The 24,251-nt window shown below is 42.7% G+C and overlaps 1 protein-coding gene across 1 annotated transcript in view; it reads right to left on the bottom strand.

The window, feature by feature from the left end:
* Window positions 1-2,462: 2,462 nt before the first annotated feature.
* Window positions 2,463-24,251, bottom strand: part of LOC122794640 (ubiA prenyltransferase domain-containing protein 1-like) — a 101,105-nt gene continuing 79,316 nt past the window's right edge. The window contains exon 3 of the mRNA XM_044063226.1: window positions 2,463-4,064. Within this exon, the coding sequence (XP_043919161.1) occupies window positions 3,583-4,064 (482 nt within the window). The 3' untranslated portion in view covers window positions 2,463-3,582. The remainder of the gene's footprint in view (window positions 4,065-24,251) is intronic.

The raw sequence follows: 24,251 nt of genomic DNA, 5'->3' as shown, positions 1-24,251 counted from the left end.
AGAGGCAGCTCAAGGCTCATTAGACAATGCAGGCATCATCTGCGGCATACAGGACTCTGAAAGGGTCTCAGTAGAGGCCTGCAAAGTAATCGATTTGGGCATCAGAAGCTGCAAAGGCACCTCACTGAATTCCGAAGAATTGATAACTCATTTAGCGGTGGTGTCATTGGAAGATTTGGCCTTCTGCAGTCTGTCTCTATCCTTATCTTTACGTTTTTTTGGAAGAGCTGCAGTTTGCTGACTGACAGATGCCATATCGGTAACAGGAGACAGAAGACAAAAATAACTGGCTACAAACAGAGCTCTATGATGGATAGTTCTAACATTAAAGAGGGCACAGAACTGACAGCAGGGTACGTCGTGATCTGGGCCTAACCAAGTGACGCAGTAAGAATGGAAGTCTCGCTGTGGCATTTGCTTTCCACAGGCGAGCCAGTTATTGACTTTTTTGGACATCGGTTAGTCCAAAAAAGGAAGGATCCCCAACCAGGTACTTAGCTGTAGACATTTTCAGCTGAAGTTCAAAATCTGGAAACAACCAACCAGTACTACTGCAAATTGCTTCTGCTATGGGCTCCATGGCATGAAAGACTGAGGTAATGGCATCCCCTGCTCTCTTTTATAGCTTAGATGAGCTGACGTCACCCAGCAAGCGACAGCAGCCGACACACAAAACCTTGATTCTGGTATACAGACCAACTGAGGGCTACCACAGCATGGATAACCCAATGGGGCATAGGTTCATAGATTAGAACTAAGATAACTGCCCTTGCGAGCCATTTTAAGCCTAGCCAATTATCCCTCGTGAGGCTCAAACCTTGCATCTTGTGTTTGTAAGGCAAACACCTTAACCATTAGGCCACCCTCCCTTAGGATTGCAGCAGTGAAACACGAAGAATATCCACAGATTCACAGTGTACATGACTGTGGGCTGAAATGACATTACACCTTCTCCTAGTACAGAGTGTGATAAATATATGAGAAGCTCAAATTTTACACATTTTGCTACACATACCTCTTCACTCCAGACTGTGCAGTATACACTCAGTAATAGCACACATTGACCATAAAAAGATTGGAATTATCTTCTTCCAAGTCCTCTGATCTTGAGTCAAACATATACTACACATATATCAAAGCTACTTTATCTCCTCTGCACTTTATCATCACCACTACAGCCATTTGCTCTACACACTGTAACTTTTTGCCCCACATACAAAAATATATGTTTGAGATCCACATATGCAGTCATCTACAGTGCATCTGGGTAAGCAAAAAAAAGGTGGCATAGAATGCTACAGATTTACATCCAAATCTATTACTGAATATAAACTGTGACGTGGATCTTTCTCCATGGATACATGCTAGCAACCCATATTCACCAGATTTTCCCTGCCTAGTATGATGGTGAAAATTCAAGGAATAGTCTACCATAAAGTTAAGAGTCATGTATCTGCTGAAAGGGGCTAAATGTATTCTACTTTTTAAAGTAAGTTCATGTCTAACTATGGGTTATTTGAGATAAAACCTAATGAGAGAAATTCAGAACACCAACTTCAGGCTAACCAGTAATCTAACAGGTCATATAACTCAGCCAAGGGTAAAGGCCAACACTGGTGAGAATTAAATGACAATGTGCCTATAGTTTCATGTAACTCACTGATCCCCCAGCCTTGGGCATATACCATATGTTAGGCCCGGGGTCCTGCTGAGCAGATAAGAGTCAGGCAGCAGATAACCACCTAATGAGGGTCAGATGACCTCCACAAAAATGGTAAATGGGTGAGTACAGTGCAAATGGAGGAGGCTTCTGTTGCTACTGTTACCACCTGTGATCACAGAACTGCTTAGTAAAATGTTGCTTCTGCATGGCACCTGGGAAGACATCTGGCAATTCAGTGCAGAGGATTACGTTTATACCTGCCAATCAGCTTCATCCTGTAGTCCTAGTTTTGATTGCCTCTGTCTCTACTTGCCTGTTGAGTGACTGGACAAGTCAAATAACCAGATAATGCTCCTTGGTCAACCCTGAAAAAAGGTAGCTGATCCTACTGGGTTTTCTTGGATAAAAATATAATACATGCCCTTAATCATGGTGAGTGACTGTTACTCCAGCTTTAATGTAAAATTCAGCAGGGAGTGTTCAAGTTCAGTGCCTCATTCCTGTCTGCACTATTTATGTATACAGGGGTGGTGAGGGTGAGTGACCTGCTATTCCAGGTGTAATGCAAACTTCAGCAGGTGCATTCAGGTTCAAGACATTCCTCCTGCGTGGTCTTCCTATGCTTGTACTGGGGTGCTGTTCATAAGTTCATAGGTAAGTACTAGTCTAACTGCCCTTGTGAGCCATTTTAAGCCTAGCCATTTTCTCTTTTTGTACTCAAAATAACCTATCCCATTTGGTTACAGATTGGCCTTACCTGTCCCATGGTCAATAATTACATATTACTCCTAATGAGAATAAGTGGAATCATACCATGGATAATTTGAGGGGACCCATGCATGGGATAAAGTATTTAGGAGTTGCTTCTGTCCATTAACTGTTCAGGGGGAAGCTCTGGGGTAAATTTTCTGTTTTACATCCATACATCTAAGTTGTGCTTGAAAATGAACAGGGATGAACTTTGTTTTAAATAGATGAGGAATCGGTTCCTCTACAAATATACATGCCCCTCCAAACTGTTCTGTTGATGTTGCAGAAGTTTAGATTTCTAGACTGAGATTTCTAGATTTCTAGATTTCTGCTGCCATTTGACTTGCTGTTGTTCAGTAAATCCATCAGTAATGGGTCAGAGGATGCCTTGTATACCCGACACAGGCCACCTCTTAGCAGTCTGTAGGATGCTGAGTATAATGGTATTCAAGCTCTGTTCCTTATTTCTATCCTTGTGCCATGTTCTTGCATGGATCAAATGTTTAGGGGTCTAGATCCTATTCCAGGTTTTATGTAAATTAACAGAAACTTTCAGGTTTAATGCCTCACTTTTATCGGGCTGCCCTATTCATGCATGGGCCCTATTTAGGGTGGCTGACCCCTTACCCATGTTTAATTAAACATCAGGAGAAGCTTTTGGGTTCAATTCCTCACACCTACATGTCTGCCCTCTTCTTCTATAGGCAGCTGGTTAAGGGGCGAGACCTCTCATTATAAATTTAATGTAAGTTTTTGCAGGAACAGTTCCTCACACCTACATGTCTGCCCTCTTCTTGTATAGGCAGCTGGTTAAGGGGCGAGCCCTCTCATTATAAATTTAATGTAAGTTTTTGCAGGAACATAGGTGTTCACTGCTTCACTTTTCTCTTATTGCCCTATTCTTGTATGAGGGACTGGCTGTCTAATCTAGAGATACACATTCAATGGAAAATCTCAGGAAACATACACTATAAACTATAAACCTCATCCTTACAATTTGCAGTGCATCAGTAATAATAAGAAATAAAATGAGTTATGCAATTTTTGTTCTGTATTCATATTCTAGCAAAGACTTAGGATTAAAACTTAGGAGACAGACAGGAAATAAAACTACTGAAGCAAACATTGCTGAATATTTTGAATAATAACAATTGCTCAAATATATAATCCTATAATTCAGACAAAGGTGGAGACAATATTATGGCAAAACTATATGAAAGACCAAGTACTAAATTAAGCTTGGCAGTTTCTTGTGGAATATTAACATAATTCCGAGTTCTAAACTGTCTCTCAAGTGAAAATGCCATAGGCAAGGAAAACAGCGGCAAAGCCATACTAACTGCATAATTACATGCCAAAATACAAAATATGATGTATGGTACAAATAACAAAAGGTCAAACAACATGTAAGAGAAAGTTGGTCCAATGAGGATGGAGAGGGTGACAGTGCCTGCCTGGCGGTCAGACTCCATGTCTCTGGTGTTGTTGCTGTGTAAGATGGCCTCTGTGTTCAGAACAAGTGGAATTGCATAGAGCAGTGGTGTAATGGACATGTGTCCAACCTGGACAGAATATGCAAACATCACTATTAGAGGACCGAAGGTGAGTAGGATGAGGACGTCACCAAGTGCCAAATATTTAAAGCCAATACCTGTTAAAAGAAAAATAAACCAGTAATCTTAGTAAAATAATTCAATTAAATATTCAAATATGTTTGCTTTCCTCTTAAAAATACTAAATATTACATTTTATTTTAAATGCAAGACTAGAATGTTTAAAAGACAGGATGCTGCCTTATACAGGAGTAAGTATACTGGAACAAGTCTTTCTAAAATTTAGTTCTAATGTTTTGAAGTAGGACTTCATCCACTTTTTTTGAGTGCTTATAAAGCTAGTACTTTACATAACCCTCTTCTTACAAGATTAATACTCTCAGCTCTGAGTTAAATGAAGAACCTGCGTGGGTAATCAAATCCTGGGATTCATAGAGGCTTAGAACAATGTGTAAGCCTTGTCTCTGAAGATTTCTGCAGTACCCTAAGCCTTTCTGATTCATGGACTGCTCTACTTTTGTGGTTGTCCCCCTCAGGGGCCATCAGTGCAGAGAGTGGTCTCACAGATGAAGCTGAATGCTAATGTAGTGTGTGTGTGTGTGTGTGTGTGTGTGTGTGTGTGTGTGTGTGTGTGTGTGTGTGTGTGTGTGTGTGTGTGTGTGTGTGTGTGTGTGTGTGTGTGTGTGTGTGTGTGTGCGTGTGTGTGCGTGTGTGTGTGTGTGTGTGTATGTGTGTGTGTGTGTGTGTATATACATGTCTATGTGTGTGTGTGTAGATACGTCTATGTGTGTGTGTCTGTGCGTGTGTGTTCACGCGCACGTGTATATGTATGTGTGTGTGTGTGTGTGTGTGTGTGTGTGTGTGTGTGTGTGTGTGTGTGTGTGTGAGAGAGATCATGTAGGGGGGGCCTTTACTTATGAGATACATTGGCCATTGGAAGAACACTAGTGCAGGTAGGTCTGACATCAGAGTTTGGTTCAGAGACATTAATGAACTGCTGATAGGGTCTTTCTCATTGCCGCTATAACATATCTCTAAACAGGGACTTATTTCTAGCTCCCTAACTAATCAACCCTTTGAGCAATTAGCACGGGGGAAGGAAATTCTCAGAGCTCAGGAAAAGAGTTTGAAGCTGAAACTATCAGTAGTTTACCTCAGTGATTGTAGTTCACCTTCTATATTCCCTGTGCAGAGCTCCAACTCTGAAACATCCCAGAAAGGGAATAATGGACTGAACCATGACCTTCCAGAATTTGTTTTTTCTAACAGACTTGTTCAAGTTGCTGAGATCCAGAACTGGACTCTGGGAATTTCTTTGAGGAGGGAGGGGGGAGGAAAAAGTGTATCATGTAACCTCTGGAAATGATCCTCTGCACCCATGTATCTGAAGTGATTAGTACCCAGGCTCTCTGGTGCAGGGATCAGTGACCCCCGATTGCCTTCAAAGGGGGACAATCAGACCTTTCAGGAGCACTGGAAGGGTTAGCCAGAGAACAAATCTCTGAAACCCTGATTCTGCCAGGCCTTCTCTGCCACAGGGATGGTATCTTCCATTAAAGTTCACTCTTCTGCCCCCAGGGAACTCTCACCATGTGTGTCCTGGGTAAACCCTTGGGATTTTCTGAACCCCATTTTGCCACTGCTTCACTGATTCCATGAAAAGGCTCTCTGCGGAGTGGAAAAACATTTGCCCACTGCAGAAAAGGTTTTATCATCTTTCTCACACCTGGTCAGTGTGTCTCTGACTTTAAAGTCAAACAAGGATGAGTCGTCAAAAGGAGCACTGACGAACAAAGATTTGAAGGGCTCCACAAATTCACATAGCGCATCCAGCTGTGCCTCCTTATGGAAATGCCTGAACCCACTGCTCTAGTAGTTCCTTCGGCTGCATGTGAAATTAGCCTCATGGACGAATTAGATATGGAGGTTAGGGTGGCCATCTGGGAGATAACCATTTCAAGGACCACCTCAGAAACAGCTCCTGAGAGGGTATCTGAAGGTTCTTTTAATCAGGTCCCTCTACAATCTAGTAAAGTGGGGCAGGTAATTCAATGGCCACAGCACAAAGGGAATTCAAAGTCTGTAGAACAAAGGTTGATGATGCATAAACTCACTTCCCAAACTTATCCATCCTCCAATACTCTTTGTTGAGAGGATGGATAGAGGAACTGTCCTCTGCTAATTCCTTCTTCATGGCTGCCACTACCACCATGGCATCCACAGTCAGTCACTTCATCTAAAAAGGTTGATCCTCAGGGGCATGACAATTTTGTCTGGTCTCTTGGGGATTGACTCAATGGTATCAGGAGCCTTCCACACCCACTGAGAGATCAACTCAATGAGCTCATCGGTGGCGGAGACACCCAGGAAGTAGATGGGTGGGTACTAAAATCCTGCAGGTACACGGGTTCCTCAGTTGAAGGGTTAATGGACTTCCAATCACCCCTCTGCTTAAGAATTTCTAAGATTTCTCCAAAGGAGACATCATGAGGGGGTTATCTGGAGGAACCTTCTCCTTCCTTGAAATCCTTGTCTTCTAGGATGGACTCTTCCGGGGAGTCTAAGTGCTTCCTGTTACACAGCTTTTTCCTAGGGACCTCCTCAGTGGGGGTGATCTGAGGAGGTTTTGGAAGAGGAAGGTGTACCGTGCTGGGTAACCTAAAGTTCAGGTACCCGCTGTCCCTGCAGAGGGAATAGCTGAGGATTTGAGCATGAGAATGACAGGGATAGTCGTGCCGAGGGGGGGATGGCCCAACTTACTGACTGATGTAGCCATGGCCCTCTCCATAGCCTCAAAGGCAGAACCACCGATAGACAAGAGGGACGCTGGAAGCAAAAGGGCAGATCCTGGAACCATAGACCCTTCCTGCACCAATGACAACTCCCCAAGGCCGAAGCTGGGGCTGAGCTTAACTATGTCAAAGCTCCAAGATGTGGGGAAGACTCTAAAAATGTCAAGCAGACCTTAACCCTCGGAACCAACAGGCAAGCTATGGCTCTGCGAGCTCCCTGACTCCAAATGAGCTGAAGAACTCAGCGCAATCATTGGCATCGAAGACAAAGATATCTTAGGAACCGACAAGGTAGTACCGGATGGCTCAGAATCAATGGCTAAAACCTCTGGAGAAGTTAGAAGAGGAAGAAAAGGATGAGAAGTTGACAGAAGTGGTCCCTGACCTGAAAGGGTAGGAACCATGGGTGTCCCTGTCACACCTTGAGCCCAAAGATTCTTCCTCACCAATCTCTCCATGTCATCCTCAGTAAGGCTCCTGGAAGAATGTGCAGAGACAACAGATGGTGACCTAGACCTTTCTAAAAAGGGAAACGGCAATCTGTCAGAAAAGGGGTCAATAGAAGGAGAATAAAAAGTCCTTGGAACAGAGTAAAACTCTTTACCAGGCAGTGTTAGATTCAAGCTGGTCTTCACCGAAAAAGGTTTAGAGTCGTGTCTCTTTGGGGTCATTGTCATTGGTTCTGATGAATCTGATGGGATTGAGTGTTTGGTCAATTTGGTTGTTGGCTCCAAAGAAGTGGTCAGAACTGAAAGTTTCATCTCTTGGTGCTTGGAACCAAAGGAGAGGTCGGCACCAAAGGACTCCTCTTCTTGGCCTTCTCAGATGCTCTTGAGGAGGAAGAAGAGACTGGACTGGGACGGACTGACTTGCTTCTTTACTTTGATTTCACCAGGGGTGATCCTCCAGATACGGCCTCTCAGAATGAGGAGGGAAGAAGACTTTTGATACTCAACTTATTTTTTTCTTTCAACCAAGGCTCTGTGTCTGAAAGAATGACAAATTGAGCAATCCTCCTGTAAATGAAGAGGGCCCAAACAGTATATACAAAGGAAGTGAGAATCCGAGTATGGAATTGTATGTCCACATTTCTCACAGTGCTTAAATCTAGAAGGCTTTTCCTTATTTGCCATTCTTTATATACACACACACACACACACACACACACACACACACACACACACACACACACACACACACACACACACACACACACTACCAAAAAAGAAGGCAACAGACACACTCTCACAGAGAAAAGGATTAAATAATAGCAAAAGGGAGAAACTTAATTATTCTTTTTAACCCAGAAGGAGAAAGTTTAGAAAGTGGTGACTATCAATGATGATAGTGAAGATCTACACCAGCAGACGAAGGATAGGAGGAAGGAGAGAGAGATACTAGTGATAGTATCAAGAATACTTTTGTATGAAGGGAAAGGGTGAGGACAGATAAGACAGGCAAAGGATATTAGGAAATACAAAAGAGATATAACTTATCTGGTAACCATGTCTGAATCACAAGGTGATATCTGAGGTAATGTGACTAGGTGCATTATGGGTAAGGATTGAGCTCGAGAGTTTTTGGTTTCCACAAACTGTAGAAGCGGCCGAGTCGGTTCCGAGGGATCGGAACTGAACCCACATGTTGAGGAGAAAATGAAAATTGACAACATCAGATACTATATTATGGTGTCATACATTCCTTCTCAGTCAACCTACTAGAGGAAATCATTTCCACTATGGCACTGGACTATTTCAAATATAAATTTATCCTGTTAGGAGTTATGAACCCAGAATGACAAGGCAAAAAGTTCGAAACCAGTCAAGGCTATAGCTAGCTGAGTCGGCATCCAAGGTTGAGAACTGAAAAAAGAAAAATCTTCCAATCTTCTAACAGCTGCTGCATTCTCCCAGCTCTGACCTACAGTCCTGCAGGATACTGCCCTCACAAATAGACCACAAAGGCGTCAGTAAACAAGTTAATGCCCAACTCGTGACTACAGTCCAATTGTCTCACAATGGTCTTTATATAACAGAAAGGGAGCTCCAGTCTTTGTTGACAGGAAGGTCACTTTCCGAAAGACTGGAGACAGAGTGACAGACCTGCTTATAGCACTAGACTCCATAGAGTGGGATATAGCATTGAAGAACTTGAATATAATCAAGACCTTTAATTCCTTTGTCTAACAATGAGGTCAAGAACACTAAAGGAGTAAAAATGCTCCTTGCTAATACTGCATTAACAGCAGCTAAGAAAATATGATCATGCGCTGAAATAATCTCTCTGTATGCTGTCCGTGCACTCGGCATTGTGTGCTGGCCAACGTCCCTTGCTACTCAGCATTTCTGAGTTTAGTCTTCCCCGATACATCTGTATCCGCTGCCATTATAGTGCATCTAAGTGACCAGGATGCTTATGACACTTCTGAGACAGAGTCTACCTTCAGAAATTACTGTAGGTCAGCCTCCTCAGGAAATGTATTAAATAAGCGTCCAGTATAAGCATATAATGGTGCACACATCACCTGGGATAACAGGTACCATTTTCTTTCTAAGTTCCTCAGCCCCCCCTCCCTTTACAGTCATTACCAGAATAAGGCTAAAGCCCATCCCTTAACATTCTTTACACAATAAAGCTAATTATGGCATGTTAGAGTGGTCAGAACAAAAGCATTTCTAAAACATTGTTGGCTTTCCATGACTTGATTCTGTAGTTGTAACTGTAGCTGTAACTTACAAACCTATGTTCTGCAAGTTTGTGAGAGGTAGTTCATATTATTTTATTATTTTGGTTAAACTGATTTAAGAGTGTCAACTAGAGCATCATAGCACCTACCTTTCTGAGCCTTTGTTTGTGTTAGTTTTTTTGTGCACAGTGCAGCCAGGTAGTAACATATTATAACAACAACTAGCTTTCCCCATACTTGTTTGGTAGTCCCCCTCAACTAATATCTGGAGCAAGTTTTTTTTTAAATTTCATGAGCTATGTGCACCATTTTTAAATATCACTGTATGCTGTCTGTGCCCTTGGCATTGTGCACTCTCCAAGTAATTGTTCTACAGAAATAGATAAGAACTGTATCGTTTTCTGCTCGAAAGGATTGTTATCTTATGATTAACCATCTAGAGTAGATCTGAGTATGTGCAGATTCTATTACATTGCTATCGTCGACTGTTAACAGTTGCAACACTGCCTCATTGCTGTATTTCACTTACTTGGTCTGTAATAATGTATTTCACTTAGTCAGGCATCAATAAATGTACGTAATTGTTCCTTAGAGAGCTGTTGAACCTTTCATTACTGTGTAACATATCAATTACTTTATCCAAAGCTGTGCTATGGATAAAAGACACTGTGCATGTAATGCTATTTTCCAGATTAGATGGCCAAAGCATAGTTTTCTTGTATGAACACTGAAGCTTTTGGTTGTGAAATTAACTGCTGCTACAGATAAGGTTACCGTAGTGTAGTTTCTTTATGAACACTGAAGCTTTTGGTTGTGAAATTAAATTTTCATTTCCCCTTTCTTTCCAGTGGCCTTCTAACATTTTTTCTCTTCCACTGTCTTTTTCAGTTTGCTTGCTACTCCTCATTTCTGAATTAAGTTTTCCCCAATGCATCTGTACCTGCAGCCAGTATAGTGCATCGAAATGATTGGTACGCTGAAGAGACTTTTGAGAGAAAGTGTACCTTCTGAAATCAGTGTAGGTCAACCTCCTCGAGAAATTTATAAAAACGCATTTAATAAGTGTCCAGTATAGGTTCATAGGTGTGTACTAGGCTAATGGCCCTGGGGCCTTTACAAGCCTAGCTCATAGAAGTGCCCTGGCATTGTGCCGCCATTAGTTCCCAGTGGCTCTGTCAAGTAGAGCCACTGGAGTGCTCTCCAGGGTGAACTTTCTATTTCCCATCCACTCATCAAGATTTCACTTGAAGAGGGCTAGTGAGGTGCTCTACTTGACATGTATGGGAAGTCTATTCCAGAACATGGGTAGTCTCTGGGTTATGAACCTGTCCCTCCAGCATGGTCTGTTGATTGTGGTAATGAGGTTGAGGTCCTCTGGAGTGTGTGGTGTGGAGGGATTGGGATTTGTTTAGATGTAGCATTTCTAACAGAGCTGGGTCAGACATGGCTTTGTAAGTCAAGCAGAGATCGCCTTTTAGTAGACAATATGAGACATTGAATAGATGGAGTTTTTTGAGTCTGTCCATGTAGGACATGTGTTTAAGGCCTAGGATCCCCTTTGTGAGGTACTTTTGTGGCCTCTCCAGCTGTTGCAGGTGTCTAGTGAGGTACATGCCAAATGGGGCATTATACTTTATGATTGGTATAATGAGGGAAAAGTAGAGAGAAATGATGACCTCTTTCTTCCTGGATGCAAAACCCTTGGTAATGAGATGTGCCACATAGAAGTACTTTCTGACCACAATGGCAATGTGGTGGTCGAAGAAGAGGTTGCTGTCAATCTGTGTCTCCAGATCTCTTATAATGCCTTCAGTGTTCAGTGGGCTCCCATCAATGTGGTAATTAGTGGAAACTGAGTTTTCCTCAAAGGGGATGACGACACGTTTTTTGACATTAAGCTTAATGCCATGATTTCAACACCAGTCATTGTTCTCAGTGAGGCCTTTCTGTAGGATGTCTGCATCACTTGGGGAGATAATAATGGCTCCCAGCCTGCAGTTGTCTGCGAAGTTGGTCAGCCAGAGTCCCTCCGTGTTGGCCTGAACTTCTAAGAAGTAGATGCCAAACAGGAGAGTACCCAGGACCGTTCCCTGTGGGACTCCACTCGTGACTGGTTAGCAGTCTGACTTGGAGTCTGCTACTTTCACACTGTGGGTTCTATCTGTGAGCCAGTTTGCAACCCACCTGACAATATAGGGGTTGATGCCTAGTTTGCTGAATTTATCAATAACTCCTGAGTGAGAAATGGTATCAAAGGCCTCGACCAGATCAAGGTAGACTGTATGAACTGGCTTACCTTCATCCACCGCTCTGGTGACTGACTCAAAGAAGTCAACCAGGTTGAGTAGGTATGATCTACCTTTCACAAAACCAAATTTTGTGAGCTCTAGAGTTTGGACATTCCCTATATCCTTGTTAATTAGGTCCATGATGATGCGCTCCATAGCTGTCAGGCTAATGGGGCGATAATTTCAGTGTCTGTAGTCGGTCCCCCTTTATGGAGAGGGATTACTGTAGCAGTGCGCCATTTGGTAGGGACAAAGCCTGAGGTGAGGCTGTGGTTAAACAGAGCACAGAGATGTGGTGCCAGTTCACTTTGTAATTCATGTAGAACACAACCAAGGATATTATCATGTCCCATAGAAGCTGTATTCTTGGCCTTAGACAATGCAGCTTTAACCTGTGCTGCATTAATGTTGGGTGCCAGGCATTCTTCTGGTGTTGAGACTGGTCCTTTGGGGGGGGGGTGAATTTGGCACTGAATCTGTCAGCAATGGATATTCTTGATATAACTATAGAAGGCTTTGTGGTTGTTTCTAGTGTCTGCTGCAATTCTGCCTTCATAACTGGCTTTGGGGGTTTTGATGAGGGATCTCAATTTTTTGTTGAGGCTAATAAGGGAATTTCTCCAGTCTTGGGACTTCACCTTTTTCTGCAACAGTTTCTTCCTTCTGTTGTAAAGTTTATTAATGGCAGAGGACCACCAGACTGGCTTTCATTTTTTTGGAGGAGAGCATCTTGGTTCTGTTGGGTATGGCTAGTTCCATGTATTAATGTACATATTCATACAGTGCATTGGTGTATCATTCTGCAGACATGCATCTACTTTCCATTGGCATGGGTGCTGTGTAGTTAGCCACCTCTGTTTTTAGGAGTCCAAAGTCAGCTTTGGAGAAGTTTTTATGGTGGATACCTTTGCAGGGGATGTGGGTGAGATGTGGATTTCCATGGTGATTAGTATTTGGACATATCTAACCAAAGAGGAATTGACTACTGGTGTAGAGCAATGGTTGCCCATGTTAGTAATAACCAGGTCAAGGATGTTCCTTCCTCTAGTGGGGGTAAGAATGACCTGGTCCAGGGCATTGGACTTGATGAATTCCAGGAAGCGTTGGGCCAGTGCATTGGTACATGAGTAGTTTCCTTAGTGGATGGAGGGGTAGTTGAAGTCACCTAGTATGAGAGTGTTGTGTTGGATCTTAATAGTTTCCAGGGTGCTTAGGAATACAGAGTGAGAGTCTTGGGACATGGTTGGGGACCTATAGCAGGCTACAACCTGAAACGCCATCTTACTCAATGTTAGTTGCACCTGGTGTATCTCAGATGCACTATGCTGGGCTACTAGTCTGGAGGTGTGCATATCCTTTCTTAATATGGAGACACCATTGCCTTTGGTGCTTCGGTCCATGTTCTAGGGCAGAAAGGTGTAGAATGAGTTATAGCCTGGTAGTGCAGGAATGCTTTCTGCTGCTTTAAACCAGGTCTCTGTTACAGCAGAAATGTCAATGTTCCCCATTTTGAGGAGTGTTTCGAGCAAGTGCATCTTGAGATTTAGACTTCTAGCGCTGAGCAGCATGACCCTCAGATTCCATTTATTTATAACTGTTATAGTGGTAATTTGGTCTTTGGAAAACTGCCTAAAAAAGGCATTATAGGGGTGGCAAGATCCTTAGCCAGTACCCAGAAACCTAGGGGTGATAGATGCAGGCCATCTCTGGCAAAGCATCGATGTCTGTCAATCATGTCATCCCAAGCAGACAGATACTGGATCCCCTTAGAATGACACCAGAAACTTAGCCAATTGTTGAAGTCAATCATTTTCTGTTTGTACTGTGGTATCATTCTGGGTAATGGTAGGATGCTGCTCAGGGCTAGAGTCATACCTGCCTGGACCACACAGTCCGAGAGCTCCACCCTCTCTCTTTTCATGTAGCCCAGGAAGGAGCGTCTCAGGTCATTCACACCCACATGGACAATGACAGAGTCAAACTTGACCTTGTTGTGGAGTGACCTGAGTGCATGTGTTATGTGTTGGATTCTGGCACCTTATAGACAGCTGACTGTTACCTTCTCCTTATTCATCCTACAGAGTGGGATATCAGTGTGCCTTACTATTGAGTCACCTATGGTTAGTGTATTGGGCAAGGTGTTTTGCCTTAGGGGCTTAGGTTGAGGAGCACACTGTGTAGGTGAGCTATGTGTTTTGTGGTTTGTGCTGTGTTGTGATGGTCAAGTGTGTTTCTGCCTTGGAGGTCTTTCCTCTTTGGATAGATTTCTATTGAGAACCTCCATTAAGGTGGGTGTGTGGTTTGTGATTTTATGTGAGGGCTGCGATGGTGGGTATTCTGGCGGGCCATGTGTTCCATGTGGTGGGTACAGGTGTTGACCTTCTCCTCTTGACCAGCTATTCCGGTCTTGGCTGGAGAGTACATGGCTTTCAGTTTGGAGATATAAGTGCATCTGCCACAAGTCTGAGTATTGGAAGGTAAGAGGAGAGGGTTGTCTGTGTACATGAGGCAGTTGCTAATCTGCCTCAGAATGCCCAAGTAAACTAGGTTACTAGGAGAAAGCACAGGAAATTGACCTTTAGACATGCCCGGAGGGATGGTCATCATTACTAAGTACTGGAGCTGTTTCCTTATAGGACATCTAGTGCCGATAGCACTTATGTGTGCTACAATAATTGCTACAAAAAACCTGATGAAATGCTGGTGAATAAGCTAATTAAATTGCAAGAGAGAAGAGAAAGTTGAAATGGATGGAAAAAACTGCCCAAACGGCCAATAAACTACAGTTTCAGAAACCTCTCCTCTTGTGGTAGATAGGCTACATAGTGCTTACCACTCCCACTGATAAGCTGGAAGACTTCCCTCTGTCTGTGGAACTCAGAAATTTACAAAACAATCCTGAATACAGCAAATCTGTATCAAGACTTCTCTAGTAACAGGGATGGCAGAAAATAAGCTTTGAACTTTTTTTTTCCAGAAAAAAAAACAGTTACCTTATAGAATACTTCAAAAAGGATTTAAAACTGTGCATCTGAAGCTCTGGATGCAGCAGACCTGTATTGAGACTATGCTACTCGAATTTAAGGTTAAGAACTCAGTATGAAAAAACTCACAATGCAGCACAGATTAATCACTTAAAGTCAAAAGAATAGCACAAGTAGTATGAAAAAATACAGTTAAACAGCAACGTAATGTGGTAAAATGCAGTTAAACAGCAACGTAATGTGGTAAAATGCAGTTAAACAGCAACGTAATGTGGTAAAATGCAGTTAAACAGCAATGTAATGTGGTAAAATGCAGTTAAACAGCAACGTAATGTGGTAAAATGCAGTTAAACAGCAACGTAATGCAGTAAAATGCAGTTAAACAGCAACGTAATGCGATAAAATGCAGTTAAACAGCAACGTAATGTGGTAAAATGCAGTTAAACAGCAACGTAATGTGGTAAAATGCAGTTAAACAGCAACGTAATGTGGTAAAATGCAGTTAAACAGCAACGTAATGTGGTAAAATGCAGTTAAGCAGCAACGTAATGCAGTAAAATGCAGTTAAACAGCAACGTAATGTGGTAAAATGCAGTTAAACAGCAACGTAATGTGGTAAAATGCAGTTAAACAGCAACGTAATGTGGTAAAATGCAGTTAAACAGCAACGTAATGTGGTAAAATGCAGTTAAACAGCAACGTAATGCAGTAAAATGCAGAATTCCCTGCCCAAAGAGTTAACTCTAATCTCATCCGTATCTCTCTTCAAACTACAAATTAAAATGTACTTCCAAAACCACTGGCTTTGTTCCTGCAGTACACCAGGCTGACTTCTCTCTCCCCACCCTCTCCCTACCTTTAACCCTTCTTTACTGCTTAAAACTAGCCTCTACCATGATTTATTTTCCCTTACTGTCGTTCTATGCTCTGACCTGCATCTACCTTCTCTCCCACCTCCTCTTGCCTGTCTTCCTTCCATTCCTCTCTTCTCTTCTTGCCTCCTGCCTCTGCCCCTTTATATTACTCTTCATATCCCTTCTACTTCTCTTCCCTTCTGAGCCTTAACTCTTAGCTATGTGACTAATTCCTTTGCAAAACCTTTATTTTAGGAAGATTGCTTTTAAACCAACTGAATATTGTATTTCAGTTTATACTGTTTGAATTCTAAATGTATCTTGATATTATTAACGAGTTGATTTATATTTCTGTTTTACTTTATGTCTTTATTAACAACTTGTGCTGTCTGCCTTATTTTGTTATGTGTGGAGCTTTTCTCCCCGGGCCTCTACTGAAAATGGACATATATCCAGCTAGACTAGCCCGGTAAACAAATGTAAAATAAATAAATAAACAGTAATGAAGTGCAGTAGATAGCAATGAAATATAGTTAATTGCTTTGAAACAATAGCTCACAAATCACAACAGTAACAGACAGCACTAATAAAGCAGTGATTCAGTAGAATAATGCAGTAATAAATATGGCAAAAAGCAAAATGAAGTAGAAAGAGGTACAGTTTTTTTTTTGTTTTAGATAGTGAAGAGACAGAAAATGAGATAATTCAAGGTTCAGAAGCTACAGGGGTGGGCCTTTGCTAAGTTCTCACTATTGGTGAGTACACTGCCAGGGGTGACAGATACAATTTTCTAAGTTCCTCAGCCCCCTCCTCTTTTAATAGTTGTTACCAGAATAAGGATAAAACCCTCCTTTAATAGTCTTACAGGATCATAGGATCATAGGAGATTACTAAGCTAATGGGTCTGGAGCCCTTACAAGCCTAGCCAAGAGTTTATCTCCAAAAAAGTAACCTCAATCAGCACCTGTTGCCCCTGTCAGTGAGGGACACAGGTGGATCCCCTGGGAAAATGTGTGGTTGCCCATCTACTCATCAAGGTTGTGCTTGAAGAGGATCAACGACGTACTTTGTTTGACGTGTATGGGGAGTGTATTCCAGAGATGGGGCAGCCTCTCAGAGGCAAACCTGTCTCTCCAGCAGGTTTTGTTAATGTCACATACTAGATTTAAGCCTTTTGAATAGATACTACACAAAGAGTTAGACTTATGGATATGGAGCATCTCTAGTAGAGCAGGGTCTGAGACTGCCTAGTAGGCATGACACATATCACCTCTGAGTAATCTGTGCTATACAGAGTAGAGCGATAGTGATTTGAGCTGGGTCTATATTACCAGATCGAATGTTTAAGTTATCGACACCTAAACATCGAACTGGTAACACTGAAACTGAAAACCACGAACGGCGCAGGGAAAGACTTCCGTTGGCCACAAAAAAAAATTTAAAGCCAACACACCCCCCTAACTAAATATACCAACTCCGACATCACTCTGCAGTAGACAAAATGGCAAAATCCAGCTAACGGCCAAGGGAATTCTTTTCCTGCATTAAATCGGCCATTCACGTTTTTTTTGCTTTCAGTATTACCAGTTCGATGTTTAGGTGTTCGATAACCTAAACATTTTATCTGGTGATATAGGCCCAATTTGAGCCTGTCCATTTAGGACAGGTATTGGAGGCCATGGATTCTCTTGGTGAGGTATTTCTGTGGCCTTTCCAGTTGGTGCAGGTGTTTGGAGAGATACATACCAAACGGGGAGATGTACTCAATTATTGGCCTAATGTGGGAGGAGTACAGAGAGGCAATAAAGTACAGTTCTGTACAATTACTATAAATGTAGATGTTCAAGTGTATTCACTGTTGCAGTCATCACATTTGGGTTATCTGCCTACAGGTAGCCCTTAGCCAGCCTGAATACCAGAGTCTTGGATTCCTGCGTCGAATGCTGTCTCTTATTCCATGACGTTAGGTCATCAGGGGTATAAAACATGCAGCCGACACCATTACATCAGTTTTTCTTGCCCCAAATGTCAGGTGCCCCCACAATGGGAAGCAATTTATAAGCTATGGTACACCTCCAACAAAAAATCAAATACACCAAAAAGCTTAAATATACCAAACAAGAAGGAAAGGTAGAGCCAAGAGAAGTCAGGGGGCTGGAGGGAAGGTAACCAGGACTGCAACAGTGAATACACTCAAACATCTACATTTATGGTAAGTATACACAACTGTGATATGTTCTTCATGTTTCACTGTTGCAGTCATCACATTTGGGTTGATTCCTAAAGCTAAGGAAGGGAGGAGGAAGTTAGAGAGCATTAGGGCCAGCTATTAAGCTCTGCAAAACTGCAGTGGCAAGCCCAGCTCTGGTTTTAGAAAAAAATAGGCATGTGGTAATTCTTGATGAAGGTATGTACTGAGCTCCAGGTAGCAGCTTCTAGGATATCCCTGGTAGGGACTCCTCTGAGAAAAGCTGCAGAGGTAGATGCAGCCCTGCTGGAATGTGATCTTATCCCCTGTGGGGTAGGTTTTCCATGGTGCTTGTAGCAGAAATAAATGCAATGGGCTATCCATTTGGAAATGGTTTGCTTTGAAATGGCCTTCCCCTCTGCCCCTGCAGCAAAGCCAACTAGCAGCTGTTCATGTTTTCTGAGAGGCTTAGTTCTGTTCAAATAGAACCTAAGTTGTCTGTGCACGTCCAAAGAGTGCAGTATTTGTTCTCCTTTGTTTTGTGGATTAGAGAAGAAAGTAGGCAAGTGAATGGACTAATTAAGGGCCACACTAGACACCACCGTGGGCATAAAGAAAGGATTGGTCCTGAGGGAAACCCTGTCTGCATGGAAGATAGTGAAGGGTTCCACTGCCATGAGGGCCTGTAATTCAGACAGTCTTCTTGCTGAAGTGATGGCTAGAAGGAAGGCTGTTTTCTAAGAAAGGAATTTCAACTCTGCTGTTGCAGCTGGCTCAAAAGGAGGGAGAGTGAGCTTTTCCAATACAAAGTTAAGGTCCCAGGCTGGAGTAGGGGCTCTCCTGGGTGGTCTTAAATTTTTTGCCCCTCTAAGGAATTGTTTTAGCAGAAGGTGAGAGAAGAGGGGTGGCTCAGTATTACAATGAGCTGAAATGGCAGAGGCATGAATTTTAATTGACAAGAAGGATAGGCCCTTGTGGAGCATTTCTGTTAAGTACTGAAGAATATGAGGTAAGCTGGGCACCGTTGTGCCCATCCCCTGAGCCCGGCTCCAGAAACAGTATCTTTTCCACTTTTCAGCATAGGATTTTCTAGTACTAGGCCTCCTTGCCTCCAGAATGACATCTAGCACCTGCTTACTGAGGGATGCTATTGGAGAGCTCAAGGAATTAGCCAGGCTGCAAGGCTCAGGGTTTGAAGCTGAGGTTGCAGAATCTGGCCCTCCTGCTGGGACAGCAGGGAAGGGGTCTGAGGCAGGTTCCATGGTTCCAGCAGTGTCATACTGTGCAAGAGGGGGCACCATTGCTGGTGTGGCCAGTCTGGTGCAATTAGCATTGTCCTTGGCTTGTCCTGTTTGATCTTTAGCAGAACCTTCAAGAGGAGAGGCAGAGGGGGAAAGGCATAAACTGAGAGGCTTTCCCAGGTAAAGGACAAGGCATCCACTTTCCAAGCTTCAGTCTTTGTGCAGAATTTGTCCAATTGGTAGTTCTGAGGGGAGGCAAAGAGGTCTATCTCTGGGGTTCCCCATTTGCTCCTCAAGAGGTTGAATATTTTTGATTCCAGTTTCCATTCGTGTGGGTCCATGAGATTTCTGCTTAAGTCGTCTGCCAGTGAATTTAGCTTGCCTGGCAGGAACTGAGCTTGTAGGTGCACTTGGAAGCTCAAAGCTGTATTCCACAGAGCCACAGCTAGTCTGCAGAGAGGGTACGAGTGAGTTCCCCCTGCTTGTTTATGTATCACATAACTGTGGTGTCGTCTGTCTTTACCAATAGTTGTCCTGGAAGAATGCGGTCTTTGAAGGCTGTCAAGGAATTCTGTACAGCTAACATTTCTTTTTGGTCGATATACAGGTGCATCTGTCTTGGGTTACATTTGCCCTGAATGCACTGCCTTGCCAAGTGAGCCCCGATGCATAGTCTGATGCGTCTGTTATTAGGGTTTGGGCAGCAGGGGATAGAGTGAAAGGGAGCCTCTTGATGTGGTAGCAGGCCTCTGCCCACCAAAGGAACTCTGTCTTTATACAAGGAATGATAGGAATCATTGATTCCAGGTCCTGAGAATGTTGACACCATAGGCTTTTTAGATACCATTGTAGTTTCCTGATATGCAGTCTTGCATATGAAATTAGTAGTATGCAAGAGGCCATGAACCCCAGGGGCTTGCAGAATTTTCCTTGCAGATAGCTGGGTCTTTGTGGCCAATAGTTTGAAGCAGGTTGTCAGATAAACCTGTTTCTCTGGAGTGAGGAAAGCCATCTGGGAAGTTGTGTTCAAGCTTGCTCCCAGGAATACAATCTGTTGGCAGGATACCAGGTGAGATTTCTTTTTGTTTATGGTGTACCCCAGAGAGGTTAGAAGCTTCTTTACAAATGCCAGATGTTGTAATAGCAAGTCCTGGCTTTCTGCCTGAATCAGACAATCGTCCAAGTATGGGTATATTTGAATATTTTTCTGCCTTCAAAATGCAATGGCTGGAGCTAGACACTTTGTGAATACCCTGGGCACTGTAGATAAGCCAAGGGGAAGTGCAGAGAACTGATAGTGCATGGAGCCTGCCTGAAGCGTAGGTATTTTCTGCAAGATTCCCTTATTGGGATGTGCAGGTAAGCTTCCTTTAAGTCTAAGGTTGCCTGCCAGGCATCTTTACCCAGCATAGGAAGCAGCTGTTGAAGTGTTAGAATTTTGAATTTTGGGATTACCAGAAAGGTGCTCAGAATAGAGAGGTCCAGGATAGGATGCCATGAGCTGTCTTTTCTGGGTACCAGGAAAAGTTTTGAATAAAAACCTTGTCCCCTTCATTCTGCTAGGACAAGTTGAATAGTCCTGATACTTAGAAGAGAGAGAACCTGCTGTTGGGCCTCCGCCCACTGATTTGGGGGTAGATCTGGCCAACTGTTTGCGGTTGGTAGGGAGTGGAATCTGTATCCTTGGGAAACTATATTCAAAACCCATTTGTCCTGGGTAATGAGTTCTCAATTTTTTAGATGCAAGGCGAGCTTTCCTCCTAAGGGAGCAGGCAGATGAGCAGGACTTGGGAGGGTTAAGGTTAAGTTATTGTGCCATTTTTCCATAAGGGGGTAGTTTACTGTTCCCTGCTTTGGAAGTGGGAGCCTCCCACTGCTTAGACCTGTGCTCAGTCTGAGACTGTAACCTAGGTGGTCTGCTGTTCCTGCGTTTGGACTGAGAGTCTGGAAGAAACTGGAAAAGACCAGTTCTTAGAAGGCCAATGTCTACTAAATCTGATAGGCTGTACTTGTAGGAAATCTTTAACAGTTTGCATAGATTTAGCTTTTTCCTCCATCCTTTTGAGAACTTCTTCTGCTTTGTTGCCAAACAGGTGGACTTGGTTTAAGGGAGCATCCAGTAATTTATCTTTAACATGATCTGGCAAGTTTTGCTCCTTAAACCAAGCATGCCTTCTAAGTGCAGACCCAGTGGCAGCAGCCCTGCAAGATGCTTCTAAAGAGTCAAACCCACATTGCAAAGTATGTTTACCAACCTGTTCAGCAGAATGCATTAAATCCTGTAATACTTTGTGTTCAGCACAGTCAAGGAATCAACATAATTTTCTGTTTAAGTAGTCCCATAATATGCTGCTGGTACTTTAACATATGAAACTGACAATTTAAAGCCCTAATGGCTAAAGTGGCAGAAGTGTATACTTTCTTACCCCATCTGTCCAAGGCTGTTAAATATCTATCAGAAGGGGTAGGGTTTTTGGCAGCAGTAGCCTTAATGTCTTTTGGTCCTTGGGAAATGGTCTCTGGAACCGCAGTAGGATTCTTGAATAGGAACTTGTGAGAATCAGGTAATCTGTAATACCTGTCAGGTTTTCTGGGAACTGGAGCTAAAGTGTCTGGGGAAAGGCTAGATTCCAAGAAAGTATCATCTACAATGTCCAGAACAGGAGGGATAGCTAAAGGCCTGTGTTGAGGAAGGAGTAAGAATTCCCTAAGCCTCTTTTTGGAATCAGAGTAATCCTGGCTTTCCCAGTGGAAATGCTCCCAAAGAGTGTGCAAGGTTTCACCAAAAGAAAAATCTTCTGGAGTAGAATCAGAGGGAATGGAGTCCTCTGCATCAGTATCCTCATAGGTAGATAAGGGCAAATCCTGGTAATCAGAAAGAACAGTAGAATCAGATTGCTGATCAGAAGAATCAGAAGGAAATCAGTTCTAGTTCTCTTAGAGGGAAAAGGGTGGCTTCCCCTAATTAAAGTAATAAGGTCTTCAGCCATTCTAAGCATTTGTTTTTTAGGCATATGGGCCTGAGCATGCAGTTAAGACATTGGTTTTCTAGGAGTGGAGCAAGTTTTAGGCCTAGATTAAGAAGATGGCGTCGGTTTAACATGCAAATCTGTAGGCCTGAATACACCCTCAGAAGCCGGAGCCTGCACAGTGGCTCCGGACCCATCCAAGGTAGAGACATCTGCAGGTTCCATAGTCGAAGAAGCATCTCGCGACATACTGGACTCCAAATGGGTCTCAGTAGTGGCCTGTGAATCTGAAGTGGCAGGTATCAGGGGCTGAGAAAGCACCTCAATGAGTACCGGAGGACTGGCGACTAGTTTAACAGAAGTGTCGTCAGCAGTTTTGGACCTATGCGGCCTGTCTCTGTCTTTATCTTTATGTTTTTTCAGAAGATCGGTAGTTGGATGGCTTAACAAAGCCATTTCGGAGTACTGATACCGAGTACCAAAATAATTTGCTGCAAAAATAGCCCAATGAAGAATAGTTCGGGGATTGAACAAGGCACAAAACCAACAGCGAGGTACATCGTGGTTTGGGCCTAAGCAAGGAATGCAGTATGGACAAAAATCTTTATGAGGTATTTGCTTTCCACAGGTAAGACTATTATTAACTTTTACTGATATTGGATGGAGTAAGAAAAAGAATCCCCAACAGGGTACTTATCTTTTTATGAAGACTTCAGTTCTGAAACTCGAAAATGAAAATTTCAGGAGTCGGCCGACTGGCACTTGCAAACTGCTTCTGCTTCAGGCACTGCACGGCAAGAAAGACTGACGTAATGGTGTTGGCTGCATGTTTTATACCCCTGATGACCTGACGTCATGGAAGAAGAGACAGCATCCAATGCAGCAATCCAAGACTCTGGTATTCAGGCTGGCTGAGGGCTACCTGCAGGCAGATAACCCAAATGTTATGACTGCAATAGTAAAACACGAAGAACAGTCTCCTTTTTTCTGTCTTTGCAGAATAAAGCTAATTATGGCATGTGAGAGTGGTCAGAAAAAATGCATTTCCAAAACATTGTTAGCTTTCCATGGCTTGTTCAATATTCTGTAGTTATAACTTACACACTGAGTTCTGGGAGTCTGTTTGAGATAGTTGACATTATTTTATTATTCTGGTTTCTCACGCACCCCCAATATACCTACATTTATTTTCAGCAAACCACTCTCACACTCACCATTAACCAATCACATGCATAGTTTCTCCTCTATTACATTACTCTTAATTATCAAAGCCTACCCTCCCTCTAAATCCCCCACCCTCCTCGCATTCAATTTTATTATCATCTTACAAACATATTAACTGGTAAGAATCCCCCTTATTAATCTAAATACTTTAAGCAGACACAGCTACCAAGATGAGCAACAGTCATTTTCCTCTCAATCACATTTACACTACAAAAATACTTTAATTAATAATACTATAAAATACCTTTACTATAGCACTATGCTACCCTTATACACTACAACATTCTTAATGCACTCAATAGCTGCTCATCTAACCTCTTACCATATTCACCTAAGCATTCCATCAGCCTCCCCCATTACTCCTTTCCCCTATCCACCACAAATAAAACCCACAAGCATTGTGATCTATAGTTGGGAGGGTGGCCTAATGGTTGAGGTGTTTGCCTTACAAGGTGCAGAGTTTGAGTCTCACAAGAAGTAATTGTCTAGGCTTAAAATGGTTTGCAAGGGCAGTTAGCCTAGTACTAATCTATGGATCTATGAATGAATCTATGAATATTACATACATTAATCAAGCTACCTATACTATTCTCTCTCAATATACTTCTCCTCACATCTCCCTGAAGTATGATAAGGTCATAACTAAATTTCGCAACACCCTTATACACATAGCAGCCCAACTTAATCTTAGTGGTGATATCCACACAAACTATGGCCCCAAAACTAACTCAGCCCATCTCTGTCTCCAACCCACCATACAGCCCCAAAGTGTATTTAGCCTCCCCCATAACTGAAGCGATCTACTACAATTAAATATAACCTTAGAAGTATTGTAAACAAAATGCAGGAACTCCATGCAACCCTCTCACCCTATTCACCAGACATTGCTCTAATTAATGAAACTTGGCTAAAGTCAGACATTAGCAACAGTGAAATCATTCCTCCAGGATATAACATACACAGGGTAGACAGAAAGAGCAAAAGAGGAGGTGGAATAGCCATACTATTTAAAAATAACCTCATTCTAGAATTCCTAGATCAAAATTCCCCTGATTTCAA

This window comes from Protopterus annectens, chromosome 2.part1 (genome assembly GCF_019279795.1).
Source record: "Protopterus annectens isolate FY-2018-M chromosome 2.part1, PAN1.0, whole genome shotgun sequence".
Taxonomy (NCBI): domain Eukaryota; kingdom Metazoa; phylum Chordata; order Ceratodontiformes; family Protopteridae; genus Protopterus; species Protopterus annectens.
Note: the sequence above shows the minus strand (reverse complement) of the source record. Positions and strands in the feature narration are given on the sequence as shown.